General features: G+C 42.8%; 1 protein-coding gene across 1 annotated transcript in view; it reads left to right on the top strand.

Moving 5' to 3' along the window:
* Positions 1 to 26,762, top strand: part of eml4 (EMAP like 4) — a 49,064-nt gene that overhangs the window by 12,644 nt on the left and 9,658 nt on the right. Inside the window, exons 15-16 of the mRNA XM_030748212.1 lie at positions 2,676 to 2,824; positions 2,966 to 3,091. Coding sequence (XP_030604072.1) covers positions 2,676 to 2,824; positions 2,966 to 3,091 — 275 coding nt within the window. The remainder of the gene's footprint in view (positions 1 to 2,675; positions 2,825 to 2,965; positions 3,092 to 26,762) is intronic.

Raw genomic sequence — 26,762 nt, 5'->3', positions numbered from 1 at the left:
CGGGGCAGGGGCTGTTTTCTGAGTGAAGACATCATGCAGCTGTATGTCACAGTGAAGGTAAACAGATTTAATACATGTTGTTTGGAGGGTTCAGAGCAGATTTTCTTCAGTGAAAAACAAGCCGAGACGCTGGGAAGAAAATTCTGTGCATATTTTCATTCTGAGTAAAACACCATTCATCTTGTTAATGAAATAAGATCAGTGTGTTTAATGAGTCTGCGGTCATATCTGCCCTGAAGCTTCTCTGCAGTAAGACAGATCCTGACAGGTTTTAACCCTTCAGAGCATGAAGGCGAAACAAACATCAGTGTCAGTTTCAGAAAAATTCCAACCACAGAAAGTGACAGAGTAAACAGTTTGATTTAAACTAAGACATAACCAGAGCCAACAGCTTCAGAGTCCTGCTAATCCCTCAGTGTAACACTGAAGAAAAACCACAGTGAAGAAGGTGTTTGTCTGCGTGTGTGCATGTGTGTGTTGGCCCAGTTTCAATAATGGTTTTTGTCATGTTGTTAAACTGGTTTTCAGAGACATGATGCCAGGGATTAAATGATTTTCTGCTGAAATTCTACTTGGAACTCTTTTTCCCGGAAAGGCGGTGATTGTGAAAACGATTTTTCACCCTGATGAAACTCTAGCAGCACAATATTGCAGAAAAGTCACAGCAAAAGTGTTTTTAGAAAAAATCTGCAGAAACAGGAAGTGTTTTTGTTATGATCTGCTCCCTTCTGCTGGTTGTTTTGTGAACTGCACTGTACACATTAAGGAACTAACCTTTAAAGCAGTTTGTCTTCAGCTACATGAAAGTGAAACATTTGTACTTCCTGTAGGAACTTTAGAGTCACCAATGCATACCAATTGGCATAACTTCCTGTATAAACATGAAGAATTAGTGCTTTGGAGGAATCGATTTCTTCATGTAAATTGTCTCTGATTCAGTTCTTTTCAGTTTGACTCCATCAACATATTTTTATTTTTTTTCTTGTTGATGCTCTGTGGAGATTTTCTGCTTCAGTAAGTTGATCCTGGGAAAAGTCTCACAGTGAGCAGTGATGGGATACTGGGATGTGGATGCCCAGAAGAAGAGAGACTGTTGTTGTTGTTATTAAGCTTTTTATTAAAACAGGTAGTTGTTCAAGAGACCTGTGTACAAAAAACATTAAAAAAACTAAACATCTACATAATAAAACATCACATCATACATGATCAGAAATTGAGAAAACATGTGAGTAGTTGCAGATAAATAAAACCTAGAAAATGTTCCAGTGAAATCAGGGACTGTAGCTTTAACTCATTCCATTTATTTATTTATTTCCAGTTCAGTGTGAATCAGAGGCACATCTAACATTTCCTGTGACCTGATTGTAAGTCCTTTGTGTTTGAGGTGTGTGTAATATGTTTACAGGTGAAACTGTAGTGTGTGTGTCTGTAACATTGTAGTTTTATGTTTTTAACAGTTGAAGCTTGAAGTTGTGACACCCGGAGGAGGAGGGGTCACAGATGAAGGGTTGTAAATGGTGTGATGATCATATCTGTTGCTCTGATTTTTGAAGTGGAGGAACAATTCAGCAGGAACTTCCTGTTTCACAAACACACATCATGGGGTAGTTAGGTTAAAAAAAAAAAAAAAAAAGTCATCTGGTACGGTGCTTATGATGAGCACCGTACCAGGTGCTCAAAATGAGCACCGTACCAGGGTCCAAAAAAAACACCTTAGCAAAGCATATTTGCACATTTAAAGCCAGGATAGCAATATGGTGGGGTAGGGGGGGCAGGAGGGGATGGAGATGAGAGGGTGGGGGCATTGTGGAGCCAGATGCCAGCTCCTAGCAAAAACAGTTCGCTGATAGTGATGGAAGTTCATCAACGGCCGTGGTACACCAGATCCAGCTCACACAAATCACAGAGAGGGCTGAGGGGAAGAGCGTCCATCACACATTGTCCTGGAGAGATATGATTACCAGCCCAAGGCCGGCTAGGGAGCCAAATTCCTGATAATACAGATGATGATTTAGGACAGGCTGCTTGTTTTTTTCCAGCAGCCTTCAGTTTCACTGGGGAACCCATTCAGTAAATCCAATAATCTGAGCGCGTTTTCAGATGGACTACCCGTCCACTTTATGGCTCAGGTCCAACAGGCTTTGAGTCTGAGTTTGTACGGCTCTGCACAGCCCATCCACCTGGGTCTGCAGCCTCGGCAGATGTCGAACTGCTGCCCAGATTTTCTTAATTTCCCGGTAGATCAGGTATCCTCCGAGCCCAAACAGAAGCAATCCTGCTACCAAATAGCCAAATATGTAAACATCTTCCACGTCCTCAACCAACAGAGCTGAGAGGCACACAGGTCTCCACGAGCTCCAAGAATCGATGACGTAGCCAACGGGGTCTGTTCCACTCTGACACGCAGGCTCACCTTTCCCCGATCTCATAGTGGAGAAAATTCGATCAATGGTGTTTAGGGCCCAATTTGCCAGATCCATGATGCTTCTTAATCTTATTCGGACAGTGTGTAAGAGACGCTCTTACAGCAAGCAGGAAAGATAGGGAGGCAGGAGGGGGATAGAATGCTACCGTCCTCGTCAGAGAACAGGAGGAAAGCTCAGTTTTTCTTTGTGTCATCTCCTTTTCTTTTCTCTCATTCAGTAATTCACCTGTTTGTGTCTCTGTGCATGCAGCTTTTCAGATAATTCGGCAGGTCAAAGGTCACGAGGGAAGCGTTTTCTCTATGTGTGAGATGAGGAGCGGCACACTGCTGACCGGAGGAAGCAAAGACCGAAAAATCATCCTGTGGGACCATGAACTGCGAGCTGACCGAGAAATTGAGGTCTCCATCACGCACACACACAGTCACATCTTCATGAAACTCATGTTCATTGTGATGACATCATCTGTGGTATCCATCACCACAAACATTAACTGTCAAAGAACGCCACATGATCAAGGTCACATTTTTGTGTCCCCACAGGTCCCAGATCAGTATGGAACCATCAGAGCGGTGTCTGAGGGGAAGGGGGACGAGTTTCTGGTCGGAACGTCTCGTAACTTCATCCTGAGAGGAACCTTCAACGATGGCTTCCTGGTGGAGGTCCAGGTGAGTGAAAGACCTCCAGAAAGTAACACAGGCCAGGGACAGGAAGTCACATATGCATGATTTCACACTGAACTCACTGACGAGAATTCTGCAGAATACTTTGGCCTTTCTCAATACTCAAGTACACAAGTTTGTATTTGCATACTTGACAAGTACGTACTTTGCAAGTATGGGAGGACGCAGCTCGATCATTTTTCAGTGGGAGCACCAGCATTCTTTTTTTTTTTTTTGCATTTTTGGCCATAGCGGCTTTTGTCTACAGTGGAGAGTGACAGTCGCCGGCTTCACCACTAAGCCACCCAGGCGCCCAGCACCAGCATTCTTGATGAGATCACAGCGTAACTCCAGTGTTTTTTACCATCTTCCAGCTTAAATTTACTGATTAATACTTATAGTGGAAACTGCCCACGATATGCATAAAAACTATGAGTTCTTTAAAAAAATCAAAAAAAATTTTTTTTTTTTTTTTGTTTAAAGCGATTTGGCAAAATGCTCGGCTTTAAAAACTTCATGTCGGGACTTCTGGTCTAGCTGGCAAAGAAATGGCAGCATAGAGCAAAAGGCTCCCAACCGTAAACATTAAAAACAGCACGTTAGGACTCGAATCCACTCAGAGATGCACAGATATAAATTCAAAGGCAGCGGGTCAAGGATTATGCCCAAGAAAAGTAAGAAAGAAGCCACACCAAGGAAGGAACACGACATCATGGAAGAAGACCTAGCATTGCAAAGTTAGCAATGACATGCTAGCCGACACACTAGCGGAGACACAACCAGAGCAGGGCCAAGATGCTAGCTTGGGAGTCGTTCAGAAAAGATTCCAACCAGAAACTGAATGATATACAAGAAGACATGAATAAGATTACTGACAGAGTGAAAGAGGTGGAGGCGCGCATAGACACTGTAGAGTCTCAAATCCAGTCTTCAGAGGAGGTCCTGGCTGAGTTGGTGAAGCTCCAGAAGGAAACAGAAACCAAATTGATAGATCTGGAGGGGAGATCGCATCGGGACAATATTAGAATACACGGAGTAAAGGAGGGAGCTAAAGAAGACATGGCAACAATGACAGCGTTTGGGGAGGAAATGTTAATGAAAGGACTGGAGCTCCCTGCCTCCACGGATATAAATATTGAGGGAGTGCACCGGGCGCTGACTGCAAAACCCCTGCCCAATGCCTCACCAAGGTCCATTGTGGTTAAATTCTCGAGTTTTAAAACGAAAGAATACATACTCAGGAAAACCTGGCAGAGAAGACGGTTCGATTTCCAGGGGAAGAGGATAAAAAAAGACCACGACTATGCTCTGGAACTGCTGAAGAAGCGGAGAGATAACGCAGAAGCAAAGGCAGCACTAAAGGAGAAAAACATAAGATTTCAAACCCCGTTCCCCCCCAGACTGCGGGTGTTTTACAATTAAGGCACAGTGATTTACAACTCGGCGGAAGCAGCAACGGCGGGCATGGCAGAGAGGGGCATAACGGTAGAGGTCCTGGAAAGCCCACCCTCCCTTCTGGATCAAATCAACCAGCTGTCCTGGAGTTCCAGTGGAAATCGAAGAAATCAGAACGCAAATGTGAAGCAAGGCTTCAAAGAGCAACTGCAAAGATTCAGGTGCCAGGTCACAAAATAAGTACTGTTTACATAAGGAAGAAATGGGCTGACATATTACCAATCTCGCATGACTGCACACTAAGACATTTAGATGGTTATACAGGTATTCTCTGCTAGGCTATGTGGGTCATATTATTTATAGTAAGAAGAAGATATTAAGGGTATAAGGAATGAATCTCTAAAGTCGGGACATTTTGGACATATGGCCTACAGCGCAAAGGCTGCAAAGGGCCCTCTTTCTCCATCAGGAGGAAGAGACTTTCCCTCTATTCTCATATTCCAACTGAGGTATAAGGCCAGGAAATGAGGCCTTACTACCGGAAGGCAATTTGTTTTTTTTAATGTTCTCTATTTTGGTGTGGTTATTCAAGTTGGTGCTATGGTTATTGATAGCACCAGGGTTGAAGGATGTTTTTTATATTTCGGTATACAGGGGTCAACATGTACTCAGGTGACATACAATGCAATATACCAAGTCAATTAAAATAATTACATGCAATGTAAACGGCCTAGGAAATCCAATTAAATGAAGCAAAATTATGGCAAAATTAAAACGAAAAGAAATAGATGTGGCTGTCCTCCACCTACCAGATCCAGAACATGAAAAACTTAAAAGATGGGGATTTAATCAGTATTCCTCTCCATACAGGCATGGCTCAAAGAGAGGGGTGGTAATATTCATCTTGAGGAAATTGAATTTTGTATGTACGTATGTTAAGAAAGATCCACATGGGAGATATGTTCTGATCTCCAGTCACCTACAGGTGGCGTTGGTCAGTGTTTCCCCAGTCTATTTTCAGTGATTCCTTCACACACCCAAAATAAATGAATTGTATATTGATCAGAAGTTACAGTAAATGTAAACACTACATATACACATAAGATAAAAAAACCACAATCCTCCCACTAGTGTTTCTGATACACAACGTACAACCTCCTCACAAACAATTACCTCCACCCCCACAAACACAAAGCAACTTAGACAAAGCCCACCTCAAAGCGAATATCACCGAATATTAATAAACAATCCTCTGAGCCATTGTGCAATTGCGGTGAAACTCCATCAAGATTTATAAAACACCTTCCCTGCCCCCCAAACACCCAAACACTCTTGTGTTTCCACGTCAGCACACACAATCTCTCTCACACACACACACACACACACACACACACACACACACACACACACACACACACACACACAATATAAGTGGCATAACACCAGCATACAGTGATATTTTCTGTGTACCGTATTTTCTGGACTATAAGTCGCACTTTTTTTCATAGTTTGGCCGGGGGTGGGACTTATACTCCGGAGCGACTTATATGTGAAATTATTAACACATTAATCAAAATACTCAGACACTTGACATCTCCGTGAACTGGAGCGTTAAGGCAGTCTTGCGTAACCTGTGGGAGCAGTGGATGATGGATGGAGAGCACAGCTTCACGGCAACCGGAAGAATGCGCCACCCAACTTTCCTGGAAGTCATTGGATGGATCAAGAAAACATGGGCTTCAGTGACAACTGAAACCATCCTGTCGGGATTCAGAAAGGCCAGAATAATTGGAACTGCAGCTGACGACGAGTCTGACGAAAGCGACACAGAAGAGGAAGCGGCGCTCCGTCTACCTACAGAGTGTGCGGAGTTGTTTAGAAGTAACACAGAGGATGAAGAACTCAATGGATTGATGGTTTGGTAAACTTGTTAGCATGTTCTTTATTAGGGGTGTGGGAAATTTTCGATTCTTAGATGCATCTCGATGCGCAACGTGGACGATTCAGAATAGATTCACAAATGACAACAATCGATTGTCTAGATGTTAGCTCTAACTGAGAACGTAATGAGCAGAACATAAAGAGCGGAACTCAGAAGAGCGGAGGTGTTGCACCCGGACAGTCTGTGCTGAGCACATAACAAAGACGCAAGATGGAAGAGCGGCAAATCCAGCCGGCACCTTCTGCACTAAAAGCTAGTGTGTGGAAGCACTTCGGCTTCTACGAAGTCGAAGGGAAAACATCCATTGACAAGAGCTACACCATATGCAAGTTGTGTCAAACAAAGCTCAAATATTTTGGAAACACGACAAACATGAGGAACCATGTTATTCAAAATAAGCTGAAGTCAACAAGCATTATTTTTGTATGAGAGCTGCTAGCACATAATTCTACTCTTGTGTGGAAGTTGTGGATTTGGTACCACATATTTGTTTGTTGTTTGCACATAATGTTGGTTAAGAGTTGGCATTTGCTGAAATCTGTTAATTTACTACAAACATGCTGCTACAGATGCACTTTTTCAGTTTGTATTTCTTTGTTCAGTCTCTGGAATGTGTGGCCTTGTACTTGCCATATTGCTTTCATTTGATTTAATATAAATATAAAATAAAATGAGAGTTTTAAAATGGAAATAAAATTGAAGTTAATTCATCATGGATTGCTACTATCAAGATGCATCGATAATCGTTTTATAATCGAATCGCAGTCCTCTGAATCGTAATCGAATTGTAGAGTGCTTGGAGATTCCCACTCCTATTCTTTATGCTATGGTTATCTGAAATACTGTTAATGTTACGTTAACATACCAGACATGCACTCAGTTTGTTGTGCGTCATGTAGCTGAATGTGTTACGTTAGCATACCGTAGGCGTAACCCTATTTGACCTGCTCTTGGTCTCACGTTCTATAAAATACCCCCCCCCCCCCCCCCCCCCCCCCCAAAAAAAAATGCGACCTATAGTCCAGTGCGACTTATGTTTTTTCTTCTTCATTATGCATTTTTTGGCTAGTGCGACTTATACTCCAGAGCAACTTATAGTCCGAAAAATACAGTAATGGTGCATGTCTAACTCACCATTACATACATATTTACATCTAAACAGCATATAATACAAGGACGAGCTGGGAATAAAAACTTAGACTTACTCTGAATTGCCTTTCGACTAACAGCTGTTCATTCATGGGATTCTGCAGCGATGAAACCAGTCGAATCAGCAACGAAGACCTCTAATAAATAATAATCCACTCTCGTAAGTCACTTTGTCACTTTGTTGAAGAAATATAGCTTGTTTTGAGATATTTATGCAATCCGTTAGTGAGAAAAAGTACTGTAAACACTGTCGGGGGAACAACAGCGCACAGACTCTGACTTCCGGGTTAGGGTTAGGCACGTAATACGCACCCATTGTGCATCAACTTTGTGGATTCCTGTAAAAACACACCCCAAGATGCCATATACCCACGTGTCAGGAATTTTATTGGCTATACATCTGTAGTTTTAGATTTTGGGTCAGAGTTGACCAATTATCAGTCAAATATACTTTGTCCCCACAGGGAAATTTGTGTTGGACATCGTACAAAAACAAGCTGCTACCACAATAATACAGTATAACAATAAAAGTCATTTTAAAAGTGCATTAAAAAAAATTTAAATAAAAACAAACACTAAAACAATAGAACACATATTGCACATGTTGCATTCCCACATACATTCCTACAGTGAGCAAGCCAACAAATCAGTTAGTTAGAGCATCAGAGCATGACAAAAACTATATGCCTACTTTATTTAATAATCTAATTGATGTAGGAACAAATGAGTTTTTAAATCTATTAAGTCTACAAGCCGGGGTTCTAAACCGTTGGCCAGATGGTAACAGTTCATATTGCGGGTTGAGGATGTGAGCGGGGTCGGACAATACCCTCCGAGCAAATCTGAGCACAGACATAGAACGGTTGCAGAACATTTGGGGCATGTCCAGAGAAGTCACATATCGCTTTCTGGTTATTATTGGCTCTGGAAAACCCATTTCATGACATGATTGGCCAAATGAGGTGTCAATCCAATTCTGAGGGTCTAGTCTGTCATATGAAAGCAGACTGCAGCGTTACTGTGACACTGTGAGGCTTCAAATTTGGAAGCACTTTAAACGTCCCGCATGCTGGACACTGCCAATTAACAGGTTAATGTCAGACTACATGCAACTCTGGAACATCAAAAACATGCCACACAGGAGAAAAAGAAAGTTACCAAAAATATCCAACTAATGAGGGAGCTCGGTCTCTCAGACATATGGAGAGATCTGAACCCAGAGACTTTTCCCATTTACACTCGGTTTATTCTTGGCTAGATTACTACTTAATGTTTCAAAGAGACATGTGCAGGTGTGACCTATGTGTATCTGGTGTCCTCTCTGAGTGTAGGAATAAATCACGAGAACGCGACTCTGAGGATTACCCATAATAAAATAATAAAAACATTGGAGATTACAGTGACCGTATAGTGGATATTTTTCTCTTACAATCAATTCAGTGGAACTAACCTCTCAAAAAAATAAAGCAATTAAGTAAATGTTTTGAAAATAAAATAAACTGACATTTTATTTACTGGATGCCATTTTCTTAGAGTTTATAACTTAACAATGCAAAAATAAATGAACTCTTTTTTTTTTTTTTTTTTTTTTTAATATAAAACTGAATATATAAAACTCAGTAAAGTTGAGTATTAACCATCTGCTACAATGATAAAATGCTATTTGATAAAACATACCTGCAGTTTCACAAAATGAGCACAGAGGTAAGGTGTCTCTGGTCAGCAAAACAAGCGCTCCTTCTGCAAGGAGGAGCGATAGCGTTACTGCGCGGGAATTTCCCACGTTTTCACACAACTAGATTCTTCTAAGACACGACCATAACGACAGAACAACAGAAAGATCATGGCCTATAGTAAATATAGTTCAATAATATACACAAGGGAAAACCATAAACATACTCCATAAGTACGATAATCATATTTCTTTGTCAGACATCGCAGAGACATGTTACCTCATGAGTGATCCTCGCAACTCTGAGGATTACCCACAATGCCTTGCTCCTAAGGGTGAATGCAGTATAACTTTTGACCAGCAGATGGTGCATTTTAGCAGGATTTAACACGAACCATTTTAACTATGTTACATACACCCCCCTTAAATTCTGCTAAAATGGGGACTATCAGTTAAGAAAAACACAAAAAAATTGAACTCACACAAGGTTAACTGTGTAGCAGCAAGAGCACAAGTCCAAGTCAGTTAGAAACTTTCCATGAGGAACAAGTTAAGCAAGAGAGTGGCCAATTCTCTCGCCAACTCAGACATGAAAGATGCCATATACACCTCTCAGTATGTGAACATTGCTCTAAGGCAGAAGATACTCAAAAAAAAATGCTCAAGGATAACATTACTGCACAATTTCTCAGAACAATTATCAAGTTATCCCACAAACATAGTTCTTACAAAAGAAAACAAGGAATCAACAGTTGAAACTGAGTCATCAACATTTTGCTCATTGATTTCACAAATGAGACGTGCTGGGGGTTTTACAGGTCTCCCTGATCTAGTGCAAAGAGCTGGTGGCTGTGTACAAACTACGTGGTCCTCTGTCTGTACATCTAGTCGTGTGTCAGTCTTGTGCTCAGGTGAAAGGACCTGATGAGCATCCCCTGCTGAGGGCTGCAAGGGGGTACTCTGGAGCTCAACGCATTCAACAGTGTGGTCCGATGAGGGGACCTGTTCAAGTAATGGTTCACAAACAGCCTGTGGAACAACAGTCGCCTCAATCTCTGGGGTTGAGACACTCATGGCTACATCAAGAGAGCACCCAGTTAGACTGGCTTCAGAGTCCCCTTCACTTGTTTGGTCTAGTCGCATGAGCCAGTGAATTGTCTTTGTCTCACTGTCCTGTACATCAGCTGGAGGGTCTGGCTCACATTGTCCACTACCAGCTACTAAAGAACAGCTTGACTCCAGTTTGTATTCACCTCCCAAGGGGAGGAAACTCACTGGGAGTAGGAGGTTTCTATGGACAACTTTCTCCCTCAATGTCACAGGGTCTCTGATGCAGTACACGTTTATGCCAGGTTTTACAGCTGCCACTTCAAAAACTGTGGATTCCCATTTGTCAGCAATCTTTTTCTTCCCTTTTTCACCGCGATTAGCGAGCAAGACACTATCACCAACAGAGAGAGGTGATCCTTTAGCTTTGCGGTTGTAGTTCTTCGCTTGATGGGCTTGTTCCACCCGGCTGTTCTGCCTGGCAATGCGGGCAGCTTCAGCCAGATCACGTTTCAGATGTGAGACAAACTCACAATGGTCGACAACAGTACTAGTAGGAAGAACATGCTGGAAAACAACATCAACAGGTAGACGAGGAATTCTCCCAAACATGAGGAAAAACGGAGCAAAACCTGTCGTCTCATGTTCAGTACAATTGTAGCAAAATATCAGCATCTGAAGCATCTGTGGCCAACTGGCTTTGGAGTGTGGTGGTAAAGTCCTTATCATGTTCCCCAGCGTCCTATTGTATCGCTCCATGATACCATTCCCCATCGGATGGTATGGGGTGGTGTGTGACTTCTGAATGCCTGCCATGTCCAGGAGCTCCTTAATGAGTTGGCTCTCAAAGTTGGTCCCCTGATCGGAATGTATACGTCTGGGAAATCCATAGATACAAAAAAAGTCATTCCACAGGCGACGGGCAACCTGCCTGGCAGACTGATTCTTACAGGGTAATGCATGCGCTAATTTGGAGAAGTGGTCCGTGACAACCAAAACATCAACACACTTCTTGTCAGTCTGTTCAGCAGTCCAAAAGTCAATGCAGACTAGCTCCATCGGTTCAGTGGTACAAATGTTCTCCAGAGGTGCACGGTCGTTTGGCTCTGGGGTCTTTCCAACCACACAACGAAAGCAGTTCTTCACATGATTGATGATATCCTGCTCCATTCCTATTCAAAAGAATCTTTGCCTGGCAAGGGACAGAGTGCGAGCTTGCCCCTGATGGCCTGCAGAATCATGAAGGCCCTGGAGAACTTGAGCCTTCAGGGAGCCTGGGACAACAAACTGATAAATCCGTGTGTTCAGGTGCCTGTCCTTTTTCATCTTCTACAACAATCCATCCTTAATCAAAAGTCTGGGCCAGTGTCTCAGCAATTTCACTACACTGTGAGATTCATCAGTGCGTTCACGTCTGGTGGGCCTTCTGTGTCGCCGGACATAAAAGAAAACCCTGCTCAAAACCTAATCTTGTTCTTGCAGGTCAACAAGTTCACTCTTCGGCATGGAAGCAGGCTGAGCAGAACTCGCTAGCTGTGGCATATTAGGGCCAACCCCTCCCATGCAGCTGATACTGCCAGAGTCATGTGCAGTCAACACAGCAGAGACATCCTGGGAAGAGAGAGAACCTTGAGGGAGAGGCAGGGTGGCAGTAGCCTCCCTCTCGGATTGACCTACAACCAACTGGCAGTTGGCGGCGCACCGAAATGCGTCTTGCACGTTCCTGTCCGCCAGACCATCCACCTGGTTCAACAAAGCAGCATAAGGCTCGGTGACCAGCCGGTGGCCCATGCATGACTGAACAAATGGCTCCCTTTCCTAACGCATCAGCAACGACATTTTTCATGCCAGGGACATACTTCAGCTCAAAACTATATGCTGCAAGCTTTGAAACCCATCGTTGCTCACATGCGTCTAACCTAGGTTTAGTCAAGATATATGTTAATGGGTTATTATCTGTCCAAACTGTGAAATGGTGGCCCTTCAACCAATGGCTGAACTTGTCACAGATTGCCCATTTAAGAGCAAGAAACTCCAACCGATGCGCTGGGTAATTTAACTGAGAGCGTGAGAGTGTCTTGCTGGCAAAAGCCACTGGTCTGGCAATTTTTCCATCCGGAGGCAACTGAGAAAGGACAGCTCCAAGGCCATCAAAAGAGGCATCGACTGCAAGGATGAATGGTGCATTAAAATCTGGATGGGCTAATGTGACACTATGCACAAGTTCATGTTTCAAAGTCCTGAATGCTTCTCTACACTCATCAGTCCAGTCAGCTGGAGACAGTTTCACTTGGCCTCTTTTAAATTTGGGCTTATGGCCCCTTCCCCTCTTATGTGATGCAGCTGGCTCAGCCACAAGTTCAAACAGTGGTTTAGCTTTTGCAGAGCACCGTTCAATAAAGTGATGGTAATAGAGAACCATTCCTAGGAAGGATCTGATTTTTCTAGCACAAGGTGTCACACTGTCAGACTCCATCAGATCAGCTTCCTGCACGTTATCTATAGCCTCTACTTTACTTGGGTCCATTTGTACACCATCACCACATATGATGTGTCCCAGGAACTTCACAGACCGCTGAAGGAAGTGGCATTTCTTAGGTGAGAGCTTCAGGTTGTTGGCAGCAAGGCGTGAAAAGACCATCTGTAGACAGTCAAGTGCCACCTGTTCAGATGGGGCATAGACCATAAGGTCATCCAGGTAGCATAACAGGCTTGTGAAGTTCTCATCACCAAAAATGGACATCATCATTCGCATAAAAGTGGCAGGACTATTTGTCAGGCCTTGGGGCATCCTGTTATACTCATGAAGGCCAAATGGGGAAGAGAACGCGGTGTACTTTTTATCATCCTCATGGAGTCTGACATTGTAGAACCCCGACGTGAGGTCCATTGTGGAAAAGAAGACATTTCCACCAAGTGCAGCAAGTGTATCTAACTGATGAGGCAAAGGGTGTGCATCTTTAACCGTCCTTGCATTCAGCCATCTGAAGTCGTTACATATGCGCAAGTCACCATTTGGCTTAGCAACCAAGACAAGGGGAGATGAGAATTCACTCTGTGACTTACGAATTATCCCCGACTCCTCCATCTCGTACAGGGCAGTGCGAAGTTTCTCATAATAGCATGGCGGTACCCGTCTGTATGGCAGTCTGAAGGGTTTGTCATCTACAAGGCGGATTCTGTGGACAAAGTCTACTGCCTCACCACAATCCATTTTGTGCCGGGAAAAGATGGATTCATACTGTTCAATGATCCGCAGCAGTTTGCCCTTCCATTCCAGGGAAACTTCACAAGACAAAAGGTCCAGGTCCTGTAGGCCCAAATCACAGAGGGTCTGTGACATTTCTGCCTCTGATCTCAGGGTGGTCGGTGAGTCTTGTGTGTACTGTGCACTTGATTGAATACGGACTGGTTCAGGTAAGTCCTGTACAGAAAGGCAGGGGGACACATCAGCAATCTTTGTATTTCTTCTTAGAGTGAGGGGCTTCTCAGAGGGATTCACCACTTTAACAGGGACCCAACCATCCCCCCACAAGGAGGTTACAACTCTGCCCACCAGAATCTGAACAGGTCTGGACCGAGACTGGGTGGGCTCAATGATGACAGTACTCCCTGCCACTGAGGCGTCAGGTGCAGGCAGCTTAGTCCACACCAAATGTTCAGACATGGGCTGCAGGGTGACGCGTCTCTTGAGTTTTGCAGTGCCAAAGCTGGGAAGCAGTGCATGTACATCACAGTTATCTGAATAAGACAGCAAGGTTGCCAAGTGGGGTAAAGTGTCACTCTGAATACCACCCACTGTGGACGGGCTATTCTGGGCACCAAGAGTCACTTTTAACTGTGAAATAAGCCACTTTATAGCATTGCTGCCCAGGATCATGTCATCAGTCTGGCCCGGGACAACCAGAACAGGAATTATCACCCTAAAGCCATACACTGATACAGTGAGGTCATACATAGCAGAAGGCGTGACAAAGTGGCCCCCACACCCTATGATGACAAAATCCTCAGCTGATTTCCTTTCAATATCAGGGATTGACTGTGAGAGTTTTCTGTCGGCCATCTCACTTACGGTGCATGCCATAGATCCACTGTCCACCAATGCCTTAAGAACATGTCCACCATCAGTAGTCACATCAGAGTAGAACAAGCTATCAGTCTTTGAGAGTCGATGCAGGCTCTGTGCAATCAGTGTTTTCTGTGGTGGCACCATGCCACTGTAAGTGCAGAATAAAGCCTCGTAATGTCACGCCAGAAGGTAAACAAGGGGGCGGACCCAGAAGCAGACTCGGTAGACAGCGTTAACAAACACAAATCACTTTATTAATCACTAATCTTACAAACTCTAAACTGAAAAAGGCCTCTTAGCAAAAATGAGGTGAGCTGAAAATAAAGGCTGTTTCTTCTTCTTCTTCTTAAACACTGGTAGTGAAACGAGGTGGACACAGGTATTTCACGGGCTGCTCGCAGGTGGATACCAGGGCGGCGACTGGCAGGTAAGTTATGTCTAAACAGAGGGAGAGGATGATTAATGTATGGGAAAGAGAAGGGACTGTTCAGAACTAACGCTGAGGAAGGAGATGATGATGATAAATGGCTTACTCGGGATTCACTGTAATAGAGTCCTCGAGGAAATGGTGGTGTAGACAGTGGTGTGCCAGAATGAATCCGAGGGGAGGCAGGCAGGCTGACGGCTGGAGAGTCCGTGGCGCGAGCAAAACCCCCGACTGCAACGTTAACACTCTGGCGGAGACAGGAGGCTCGAGCTGGTCCTTAAAAACCGGAGGGATTGTTGATGAGCTCCAGGTGTGAAGGTCGCTGCGGAAATCACCTCCAGCTCCGCCCTGCAGGAGGAGGAACTCAGCCGCCCAGCCTACAAAGGAAAAAAGGAACACCCCACAGCCACACCATAACCACCCGATCCCTGACACGTAATCATCAATATCTGTCGAGTCAAAGGTGGGAGGTCTACTCACTTGATCTGCGCTGTCCTCCCCTCCACGCAGATCATTCAGTTTCCCTGCTGTCCGTTGGAAGGAGAACAACTCCCTTTGGGGCAGTTGCGCCTTGAATGGCCAGGTAAGTGACACAGGAAGCACAATCTGTTTTCTCGACAGTGAGTCAGTGTAGAGTGGGAGCTGTCTCTGCATACAGAGCATGGTGTGTCCTTCAAGCCTGGTATTTTTGGCAATTTGGCACTCTGTCGCCCTACAGTAGCATGAGCATAGCCAGGGCCCTGAAGCAACACTTTCTCAAGCATGCTGATCAACCGCTCAATAGCAGAGCCCTCCTGATTCACAACCTGTCTCTGCTCATGGCCGACTGGACAAAAAGTAGCATTAGCGCTAACCTCAGCCTTATGTACATGGACACTGTTGCTCTTATCTGAAGAACGCTTGAGCCCTTTTTCAAGGTGATACTCATCCAGCACTTCTTGAACTTCACGAGCAGACCATTTAACACGTCTTAGTTTTAAAGACAAGATCCAGGTCCCTGCAGGGGCAGTGTCTAATGAACATGCGTGCAACTTCAACACCAGCATTGTCAAAAGATTTCCCCTGCTCCTTAAGACAGTTACCAACAACATCAGCGGCTCTGTTTAGCCTTAGCCAATACTCATATTGATCTTCTCCGTCACTTGGCAGGGTGGAATAAAAATCAGCCAGGGGCACCGACGAGCAGTGGGAGGAGCTAAAATGTTTGCGTAAGAGACCATAGATGGCTTGTGGGTTATGCTGGACATCAAGACCACCATTCCTTACACCAAATTTTACAACATCCTTCGCTCTGCCTCTCAGGTGCATCATAATCTCCTCAGCTTGATTTTCTGGGAGAATGCCGCTCTTCCTTATGTAACTCTGCATGGCTTCCTCCCATTCATCAACAGCCAGTGAGTTCGAACCCTCACCTCGAAATATAGGTGGGTCTTTGATCTGTCTCTGAGCTACTAGCTGCACCTGGGAAAGATCTAAAGCTTGACTGGAAGGGATGTCTTTTGTTTCATATGCCCCACCAGGACATGCATACGTAGCAGCTGCAGAACTTGAGGTGTGAGGTGTATTAAGATGTGACATAACGCTATCAGCCAGCTGTTGTCCAATCTGCTGTACAATAGAACTCATTTGATCAACTAGGCTTACATCAGTAATTGGAGGATTTCCAACTGGCGCCGTAGCGCCCTCTGATGGCTGTGAGTCAAACAAAAGCCCACAGGGACTATCTGCTGTCCTATTACCCACCCGATGGCCACCCAATGAAAAAGGAACAGCTGTGAATCCTCTACCCCTACCAATACCAAGGGGGGTCACATTTAAGTTATCACCACAGTTACTGAGATCCATATTTAGCAGTACATCAGAAGAACTACAATGGGCTTAACGCAATATGATAACAGACAAATGTAAAATTGAAGTACACCCAACAGTCAAAACACAAGAGATGCTCCAAACGATGCTGCGATGAGAAGACACCAGCCCGGTCCGATGTTGTCGAGGACGAGTCACGGCACCAATGTGACCTATGTGTATCTGGTGTCCTCTCTGAGTGTAGGAATAAATCACGAGAAGCTGCTCAGGCTGTGGCATCAGTTGTCTTTAATTCTCCATCTGCATCTGCAGTTTCACAAAATGAGCACAGAGGTAAGGTGTCTCTGGTCAGCAAAACAAGCGCTCCTTCTCATGAGTGATCCTCGCGACTCTGAGGATTACCCACCATAAAATAATAAAAACATTGGAGATTACAGTGACCGTATAGTGGATATTTTTCTCTTACAATCAATTCAGTGGAACTAACCTCTCAAAAAAAAATAAACAATTAAGTAAATGTTCTGAAAATAAAATAAACTGACATTTTATTTACTGGATGCCATTTTCTTAGAGTTTATAACTTAACAATGCAAAAATAAATGAACTCTTTTTTTTTTTTTTTTATATATATATATATAAAACTGAATATATAAAACTCAGTAAAGTTGAGTATTAACCATCTGCTACAATGATAAAATGCTATTTGATAAAACATACCTGCAGTTTCACAAAATGAGCACAGAGGTAAGGTGTCTCTGGTCAGCAAAACAAGTGCTCCTTCTGCAAGGAGGAGCGATAGCATTACTGCGCGGGAATTTCCCACGTTTTCACACAACTAGATTCTTCTAAGACACGACCATAACGACAGAACAACAGAACGATCGTGGCCTACAGTAAACATAGTTCAATAATATACACAAGTGAAAACCATAAACATACTCCATAAGTACGATAATCATATTTCTTTGTCAGACATCGCAGAGACATGTTACCTCATGAGTGATCCTCGCGACTCTGAGGATTACCCACAATGCCTTGCTCCTAAGGGTGAATGCAGTATAACTTTTGACCAGCAGATGGTGCATTTTAGCAGGATTTAACACGAACCATTTTAACTATGTTACACAGGGTCACAAATTGCAGCACTGGCATAATGCATCTATCTGATCATGCTCCTGTTGAGTGTAATATTGGATTTTGACAAAAGGAGGACTAATTGGAGGCTAAATACAGGGGTACTAGGTCAAATGAGAGAACAAATCAGAATAGATATAAAGCAGTATTTTGAAGAAAATGATAATGGCGAAGTGTTTTAGCAGACACTTTGGGATGCTTACAAAGTGGTTCAAAGAGGACTACTGCTCAAATTTGGGTTAGGTTAGGGAAAAATAAAAGTTGAACAGTTACAGTCAGAATTAGGAAAATTAGAGAGTGAACACAAAGACACTGAAGCAGGGAACAAAAATTAAAATTAATAGGATAAAGAATGAAATTTACTCCAATGACATAAAGAAAAAAATCGACTTTCCTAAAACAAAAGTACTATGAAACGGGGGAAAATCTGCTAAATTACTAGCCTACAAATTAAAAAAGCAACAGACAGAGAACGCAATTTATAGAATTAGGGATCCCATAACAAACTCAACACATTACAAAGTAAAAGAGATTCAACAAAATCTTTGAAATTTTTTACATAGTCAACCCCAAACAGATGGGGAGAAGACTAGACAATTTTTGGACCACATAGAACTTCCCAGGTGGATAAGGAACAATGTAAGTCCTTAATTAAGGGCATAGCAGAAGGTGAAGTTAAAAAAAAAGCAATAGCACATTCAAAAGCCAATAAAGCACCAGGACCTGATGGCTTCCCAGCAGAGTGGTACATGGAGATGAAAGACCTTCTCATCCCTAGAATGAAAACCACGTACAACCAGGTGCTTAAAACTGGCATTGCTCCCCACTAAAGGAGGGTAAAGATAAGCTAGATTGTGCAAGCTATGTGTCCTGAACCAAGACTACAAGATCTTTACTCACATTCTAATCGTAGATTTGGTAAGATCGTTATTCACGTCGGCAGTGATGACACCCGGTTACGCCAATCGGAGGTCACTAAAATTAATATTGACTCGGTGTGTAACTTTGCAAAAACGATGTCGGACTCTGTAGTTTTCTCTGGGCCCCTCCCCAATCAGACCAGGAGCGACATGTTTAGCCGCATGTTCTCCTTGAATCGCTGGCTGTCTTGAGTGGTGTCCAAAAAATGACGTGGGCTTCATAGATAATTGGCAAAGTTTCTGGGGAAAACCTGGTCTTGTTAGGAGAGATGGCATCCATCCCACTTTGGATGGAGCAGCTCTCATTTCTAGAAATCTGGCCAAATTTATTAACCCTCCTAAAAACTGACTACCCAGGGTTGAGACCAGGAAGCAGAGTTGCAGTCTTACACGCCTCTCTGCAGCTTCTCTCCTCCTGCCATCCCCCCAAAACCCCATCCCCATAGAGTCGGTGCCTGCTCCCAGACCACCAAAAACCAAAGCTAAAATCAGCAAAAAGCTATTTAAGCATAAAAATTCAAAAACAATAAATAATACAGCTTCATCAACTGCACCAAAAAATAAAACAATTAACTGTGGATTGTTAAACATTAGGTCTCTCTCTTCCAAGTCCCTATTAGTAAATGATTTAATAATTGATCAAGGTATTAATTTATTCTGCCTTACAGAAACCTGGTTACAGCAGGATGAATATGTTAGTTTAAATGAATCAACACCCCCGAGTCACAGTAACTGTCAGAATGCTCGAAGCACAGGTCGAGGAGGAGGATTAGCTGCAATCTTCAATTCCAGCTTGTTAATTAATCAAAGACCCAGACAAAGTTTTCATTCTTTTGAAAGCCTGACTCTTAGTCTTGTCCATCCTAATTGGGAAAATCAAAAACCTGTTTTATTTGTTATTATCTATCGTCCACCTGGTCCTTACTCAGAGTTTCTGTCTGATTTCTCAGACTTTTTATCTGATTTAGTGCTCAGTTCAGATAAAATAATTATAGTGGGTGATTTTAACATCCATGTAGATGCTGAGAATGACAGCCTCAACACTGCATTTAATCTATTGTTAGATTCAATTGGCTTCTCTCAAAATGTAAAGGAGCCCACCCACCACTTTAATCATACTCTGGATCTTGTCCTAACATATGGCATAGAAACTGAAGACTTAACAGTATTCCCCGAAAGCCCCCTCCTGTCTGATCATTTCTTAGTAACATTTACATTTACTTTAATGGATTACACAGCAGTGGGGAATAAGTTTTATTACAGTAGAAGTCTTTCTGAAAGTGCTGTAACTAAGTTTAAGGATCTAATTCCTTCATTGTTATGCTCTTCAGTGCCATGTGCCAACACAGTGCAGAGCAGCTACCTAAACTCTGCTCCCAGTGAGGTCGATTATCTCGTCAATAGTTTTACATCCTCACTGCGTATAACTTTGGATACTGTGGCTCCTCTGAAAAGGAAAGCTTCAAATCAGAAGTGCCTGACTCCGTGGTATAATTCACAAACGCACAGCTTAAAGCAGATAACCCGAAAGCTGGAGAGGGAATGGCGTCTCACTAAATTAGAAGATGCTCATTTAGCCTGCAAAAAGAGTTTGTTGCTCTATAAAAAAGCCCTCCGTAAAGCTAGGACATCTTACTATTCATCATTAATTGAAGAAAATAAGAACAACCCCAGGTTTCTTTTCAGCACTGTAGCCAGGCTGACAAAGAGTCAGAGCTCTGTAGAGCCGAGTATTCCTTTCACGTTAACTAGTAGTGACTTCATGGATTTCTTTACAAATAACATTTTAGACATTAGAGAAAAAATGATTCATAACCATCTCAAAGATTATTCTTCATGTTCGGCTGCTTTCAGCACTGCTGGTATTTGTTTAGACTCTTTTGCTCCAGTTGATCTTTCAGAGTTAACTTCAATAGTTACTTCCTCCAAACCAGCAACATGTTTGTTAGATCCCATTCCTACTAGACTGTTCAAAGAAGTCTTTCCAATTATTGATGCTTCAATCTTAAAAATGATCAATCAGTCTTTATTAGTTGGCTATGTACCACAGACCTTCAAGGTGGCTGTAATTAAACCTCTACTTAAAAAGCCATCACTTGACCCAGCTGTCTTAGCTAATTATAGGCCAATCTCCAACCTTCCTTTTCTCTCAAAGATTCTTGAAAGAGTAGTTGTAAAACAGCTAACTGATCATCTGCAGAGGAACGGTTTATTTGAAGAGTTTCAGTCAGGTTTCAGAATTCATCACAGTACAGAAACAGCATTAGTGAAGGTTACAAATGATCTTCTTAGAGCCTCTGACAGTGGACTCATCTCTGTTCTTGTCCTGTTGGACCTCAGTGCAGCTTTTGATACTGTTGACCATAACATTTTATTACAGAGATTAGAGCTTGCTATAGGTATTAAAGGTACTGCACTGCAGTGGTTTGAATCATATTTATCTCATAGACTCCAATTTGTTCATGTAAATGGGGAGTCTTCTTCACACACTAAGGTTAATTATGGAGTTCCACAGGGTTCTGTGCTAGGACCAATTTTATTTACATTATACATGCTTCCCTTAGGCAGTATTATTAGAAAGCACTGCATCAATTTTCATTGTTATGCAGATGATACTCAGCTTTACCTATCAATGAAGCCAGATGACACACATCAATTAGTTAAACTGCAGGAATGTCTTAAAGATATTAAGGCCTGGATGACTTCTAATTTCCTGCTTCTAAATTCAGATAAAACTGAAGTTCTTGTTCTCGGCCCCACAAATCTTAGAAACATGGTGTCTAACCAGATACTTACTCTGGATGGCATTACTTTGGCCTCCAGTAACACTGTGAGAAATCTTGGAGTCATTTTTGACCAGGATATGTCCTTCAATGCACATATTAAACAAATATGTAGGACCGCTTTTTTGCATTTGCGCAATATTTCTAAAATTAGAAACATCCTTTCTCAGAGTGATGCTGAAAAGCTAATTCATGCATTTATTACTTCTAGGGTGGATTATTGTAATTCATTATTATCAGGCTGTCCTAAAAGCTCCCTGAAAAGCCTTCAGCTGATCCAAAATGCTGCAGCTAGAGTACTGACAGGGACTAGAAAGAGAGAGCAGATTTCTCCCATATTGGCTTCTCTTCATTGGCTCCCTGTTAAATCTAGAATAGAATTTAAAATTCTTCTCCTCACATACAAGGTCTTGAATAATCAGGCACCATCTTATCTCAAAGACCTCATAGTACCATATCACCCCAACAGAGCACTTCGCTCTCTGACTGCTGGCTTACTTGTGGTTCCTAGGATACTTAAGAGTAGAATGGGAGGCAGAGCCTTCAGCTTTCAGGCGCCTCTTCTGTGGAACCAGCTTCCAGCTTGGATTCGGGAGACAGACACCCTCTCTATTTTTAAGATTAGGCTTAAAACTTTCCTTTATGATAAAGCTTATAGTTAGGGCTGGATCAGGTGACCCTGAACCATCCCTTAGTTATGCTGCTATAGGCCTAGTCTGCTGGGGGGTTCACATAATGCACTGTTTCTTCTCATTCACCTTATTTACTTTGTTTATACTCCACTCTGCATTTAATCATTAATTGATATTAATCTCTGGCTCTCTTCCACAGCATGTCTTTCTCTCCCCTCAGCCCAACCGGTCGCGGCAGATGACTGCCCCTCCCTGAACCTGGTTCTGCTGGAGGTTTCTTCCTGTTAAAAGGGAGTTTTTCCTTTCCACTGTCGCCAAGTGCTGCTCATAGGGGGTCGTTTTGACTGTTGGGTTTTCTCTGTATTATTGTAGGGTCTTTACCCACAATACAAAGCGCCTTGAGGCGACAGTTTGTTGTGATTTGGCGCTATATAAATAAAATTGAATTGAATTGAATTGAATTCTGGCAAAAAGACTCAAAAATATTCTTCCTCAGATAATGAGTCTCGATCAAACAGGTTTCATCCAGCAAAGACAGACACAAGACAATATTCGCAGAACACTTATAATACAGACTCTTGGTGTAAAGTGATTTCTAGATTCTATAAAGGTCTCCAGGAAATTAAAACAATAAATGCCACTTATGTAAAACAAAAATGGGATAGAGAAACCAATGACAGGTCATATGATTTGTTTGTGAAGGAAGACACCTGAAACACTTTAATTTAAAAAAGTAAGACATTTAATATATTAAAGAATCAGAAATGATCACATGTAATGTGGGCGCAAATATGGTTGTGGGAGAGACGGGCCTTCTCAGCAGCTGCCTGTGCTCCCTCCCCAGAAGAGCGCTGCTCTAAGCTAACCATAACATCTTTATACTGCCACTATCTACACATAAACAGATTCTGGGTGCTGTGAGTTGGCGTTTGTCATTCGGTCTTGCTTTATGGCTCATCAGCGATAGAGCCATAAAGCACATCTTACTGATGTTTTAATTTGTCATACAGAGCAATCTTGTCCAGATTGATAATAGAACATGGTGACGTTGGTGATGTTTTAATTGTACGTACTGTGGCTGAACCTCCAAGATAAGATGCAATGGGACAGAGAAGTTAGTCTGGCACTTTCTGTCTGTTGCTCTCTGTCTAATGTATTATTTGATTGTTTATTATTTGGTTGATCCACTGTTTATTAATTAACTTACTGGAGTTTACTTTTAAACATTTGTCCTTTTATTTATTGATTACAAATGAAATACTGAAATAAACCAAACAGCAGCCATTAGAAATCATCTGTGTGAATTACATCTGTGTTTAACTTCCACTCAGTGACAAAAATCAGTGGAAGTTTGAAAACAATGTGCTGAGAGTCAGGCGTTCTCATTGGGTATAGCGATTTTTGTATGATTTAAAAAAAATATCTAATGTTGCTGCTGTAGTAATGCCAAACATTTATGTTCCAACAATGAGACAAGCTTGAGTACTCTTGGGGGTCCGGGCGATGCCAAAGCATCTGAACGAACGCAGTACAAAGGTTGTATTACAGAAAACCCGGCGACAGGTTAACAAAATACTCTCCAAAAGTCGCCAACGTCACCGGGAAAACTTGCTAAATTTGTCGCTAGTCGCTTTTTGGAAAAAAACTCGCTGGGGGGGGGGGTCTGAAAATCCGCTAAATCTAGCGACAAAGTCGCCAAGTTGGCAACAGTGGATGCGGGTGCATGGTGGAAAAGCAGGACTTTAACCTGTTAACTGGCAGGTTCCGAATTTGAAGCCTCATAGCGTCACAGTAACGCTGCAGTCTGCTCTTACGATGCTTTTATATGACAGACTAGACCCTCAGAATTGGATTGACACCTCATTTGGCCAATCATGTTATGAAATGGGTTTTCCAGAGCCAATAATAACCAGATAGCGTCATGTGACTTCTCTGGACATGCCCCAAATGTTCTCCAATCATTATGATTGGTCGACTCTGACCCAAAATCCAAAACCACAGATGTATAGCCAATAAAATTCCTGACACGAGGGTATATGGTGCTTTGGGGTGTGTTTTCACATGAATCCATAAACTTCCTGTGTAGTCAGTGCGTCCTCCATGCGTGAAACTGAGCAGGAAGTAAATCGTGTGTAAACAGTGTTTACAATACTTTTTCTCGCCAACGGATTGTCAGAATGCATCAAAAACAGACTATTTATTCAACGAAGTGACTAAATTACTCACAAGAGTGGATTATTATTAATTAGAGGATTTTGTCACTGATTCGACCAGTTTGTGGGGGTTTTTTTATTTTATGTGAATATGTAGTGTTCACATTTACTGTAACTTTTGATCAATATACAGGTTATTTATTTTGGGTGTGTGGAGGAATCACTGAAAATAGACTGGGTTTTTTGTGAATGAAGGCCTAACATTTTCCTTCTTTTACAAATTAGGGCAACCTCTGATTTATATGTTAGTACAAATTAGTTATAAGTATAATCAGTAAATTTGTGTATAGCAGAGGATTCCTCAGGGTAGTATCTTTGATTAGAGCCTCATTGATGACTGTATGTTGAAGCATTGAGGAGTTACAGCCATTGACTCACTGACAGGATTCCCAGAGTCTGGCAGCCTCTCCATGATGGGAATATCTGTCCAAGAAATTCAAGATGGCGCCAGTGTGTACGGCACGCCGTCTATTGCTCTTTACTTTGTTTGTGTTTTTGTTGTTCCTTTGTGTCATACAAAATGTCAAGTCGCTACTGGTGTATGATCGTCAAACACTATTGGAGCTTCGTCGGTTTGCTGGAAAACTCGGTCAGTACCATGAAGGACAAGATTCTTTGCCCCTGTTCTTGTCAGGAATACCGGCTTTTCTCTACCGACCTCCAGGCCCACCTCACTGGAGGAAGCGTCACAGACGTCGGGGGAAGCGCGGTGGGTGGCTGGTGAAGCTAAAGGTATATCTGGCCTGCTCTTCCAGGGCTTTCCTAACCCAAAATGAACCTGATCCTAATTTTTGTGCTTCGTGGCGTTCTTTGGATCATGTCAACTCCTGGCTGGTACCTGTTGTTGGCCCGGATCAGGTTATCCCACCCCCGCGCTCCTACCCACTGCGCCTGCACCGGCGAGGAGTGAACCTCCAGAACCTGCGGCCTCTGGCGCGCTCTCCCCCCACTACTGCTGTTCTGGATCCTGCTCCCATCAGGATGGGTCTGGTGAACGCCAGATCTGTAACAAACAAAACTTTTATTATAAAAGATTTCTTTACTTTCCATGGGCTGGATTTCCTCTGCGTGACTGAAACCTGGATGTCTCCTTGAACTGAGTCTTTTTGAGTTAGGCCACTCTCCTGTGCTGCTCTGCGCAGTGGTTTACTGTCCACCAAAGTATAATAAAGACTTTTTAAGTGACTTTTCTGATCTCTTGGCTGAAATCATGCCAAGGTATGACCAAGTTTTAATGGTTGGGGATTTTAATATTCATATTTGTTGCCCCGAGAAGCCTCTGGTGAAGGATTTTTTTAGATTTAGTGGAATCTTTTAATATAATTCAGTCTGTGAATGGTCCCACTCAGGAACGTGGGCACACATTGGATCTTGTTTTATCCTCTGGTTTATCTGTTCTTAATTTGGAAGCACTTCCGTGCTCTTAACCCTTCCACCGCCTTTCATTTCTCTGCTGTTTTTGACCACGAAGTGACCTCAAACCTTTCTGTGGCCTCCAGTGCTGAGGAGCTGACCCTTCAGTTTAATTCTATTTGGCGAACCGTCATGGACTCTGTAGCTCCATTAAAAATTAGGCAATTAAAGCACAGACCAGAGCCATGGTTAAATGAGTACACCCGTGCCATTAGACGGGAGTGCAGGAAAGCTGAACGGAGGTGGAAAAAGGACAGGTTGCAGGTTCATTTTAAAATACTGAGAGAAAGATTGCAGTGTTATCAGAAAACTGTGAAAGCTGCTAGGTCGAAATTCTTTTCAGATATTCATTGTCTCTAACTCTCACAACCCCCGTGCTTTTTACCACACTGAACTCTGTCCTAAATATCCATGAACATGTCCATCTGGAGGCTTCCAGTGAAATTTGTGATAGATTCCTTCACTTCTTTTTAGAGAAGGTTATAAGCACTAGGGCCCTCATTGCACCACCTTCTCATGATCGATCTACCCCAATACCCTGTTCATTACAGTTTGACCACTTCGAGCCAGTCTCGCTCTCCTTTTTAGAGCAGCTGGTTTCCAGTTTGAAGCCATCAGGTTCCCCATTTGATGTTGTCTCCTCTCTGCTTCTTAAAGAAGTTTTCCCTACCCTTGGTCCATTCATTCTCAGCATTATTAATAGCAGTTTGACCTCTAGTGTGGTGCCAAAAAGTTTAAAACATGCTGTTGTGCAGCCCTTGCTGAAGAAACATGGCCTAGACTCTTCTATTTTAGCAAACTTTAGGCCTGTCTCCAAGCTACCATTTTTGTCAAAAATCCTTTCCTGGATGAACATGCAATTCTGGAAGTGTTCCAGTCTGGGTTTAAAACCCATCACAGCACTGAGTCTGCTCTGTTAAAGGTTTTTAATGATATTCTTTTAGCAACCGACTTGGGTGACTGTGTGGTACTTGTGTTATTAGACTTAACAGCTGCGGTTGACACTGTGGACCATGAGATCCTCATTTCCAGGCTGGAGCGGTGTGTGGGCATCACAGGTGCAGTGCTCCAG

The sequence above is a fragment of the Archocentrus centrarchus genome, chromosome 15 (assembly GCF_007364275.1).
Source record: "Archocentrus centrarchus isolate MPI-CPG fArcCen1 chromosome 15, fArcCen1, whole genome shotgun sequence".
Classification (NCBI taxonomy): domain Eukaryota; kingdom Metazoa; phylum Chordata; class Actinopteri; order Cichliformes; family Cichlidae; genus Archocentrus; species Archocentrus centrarchus.
This window is presented reverse-complemented; position numbering and strand designations above follow the sequence as displayed.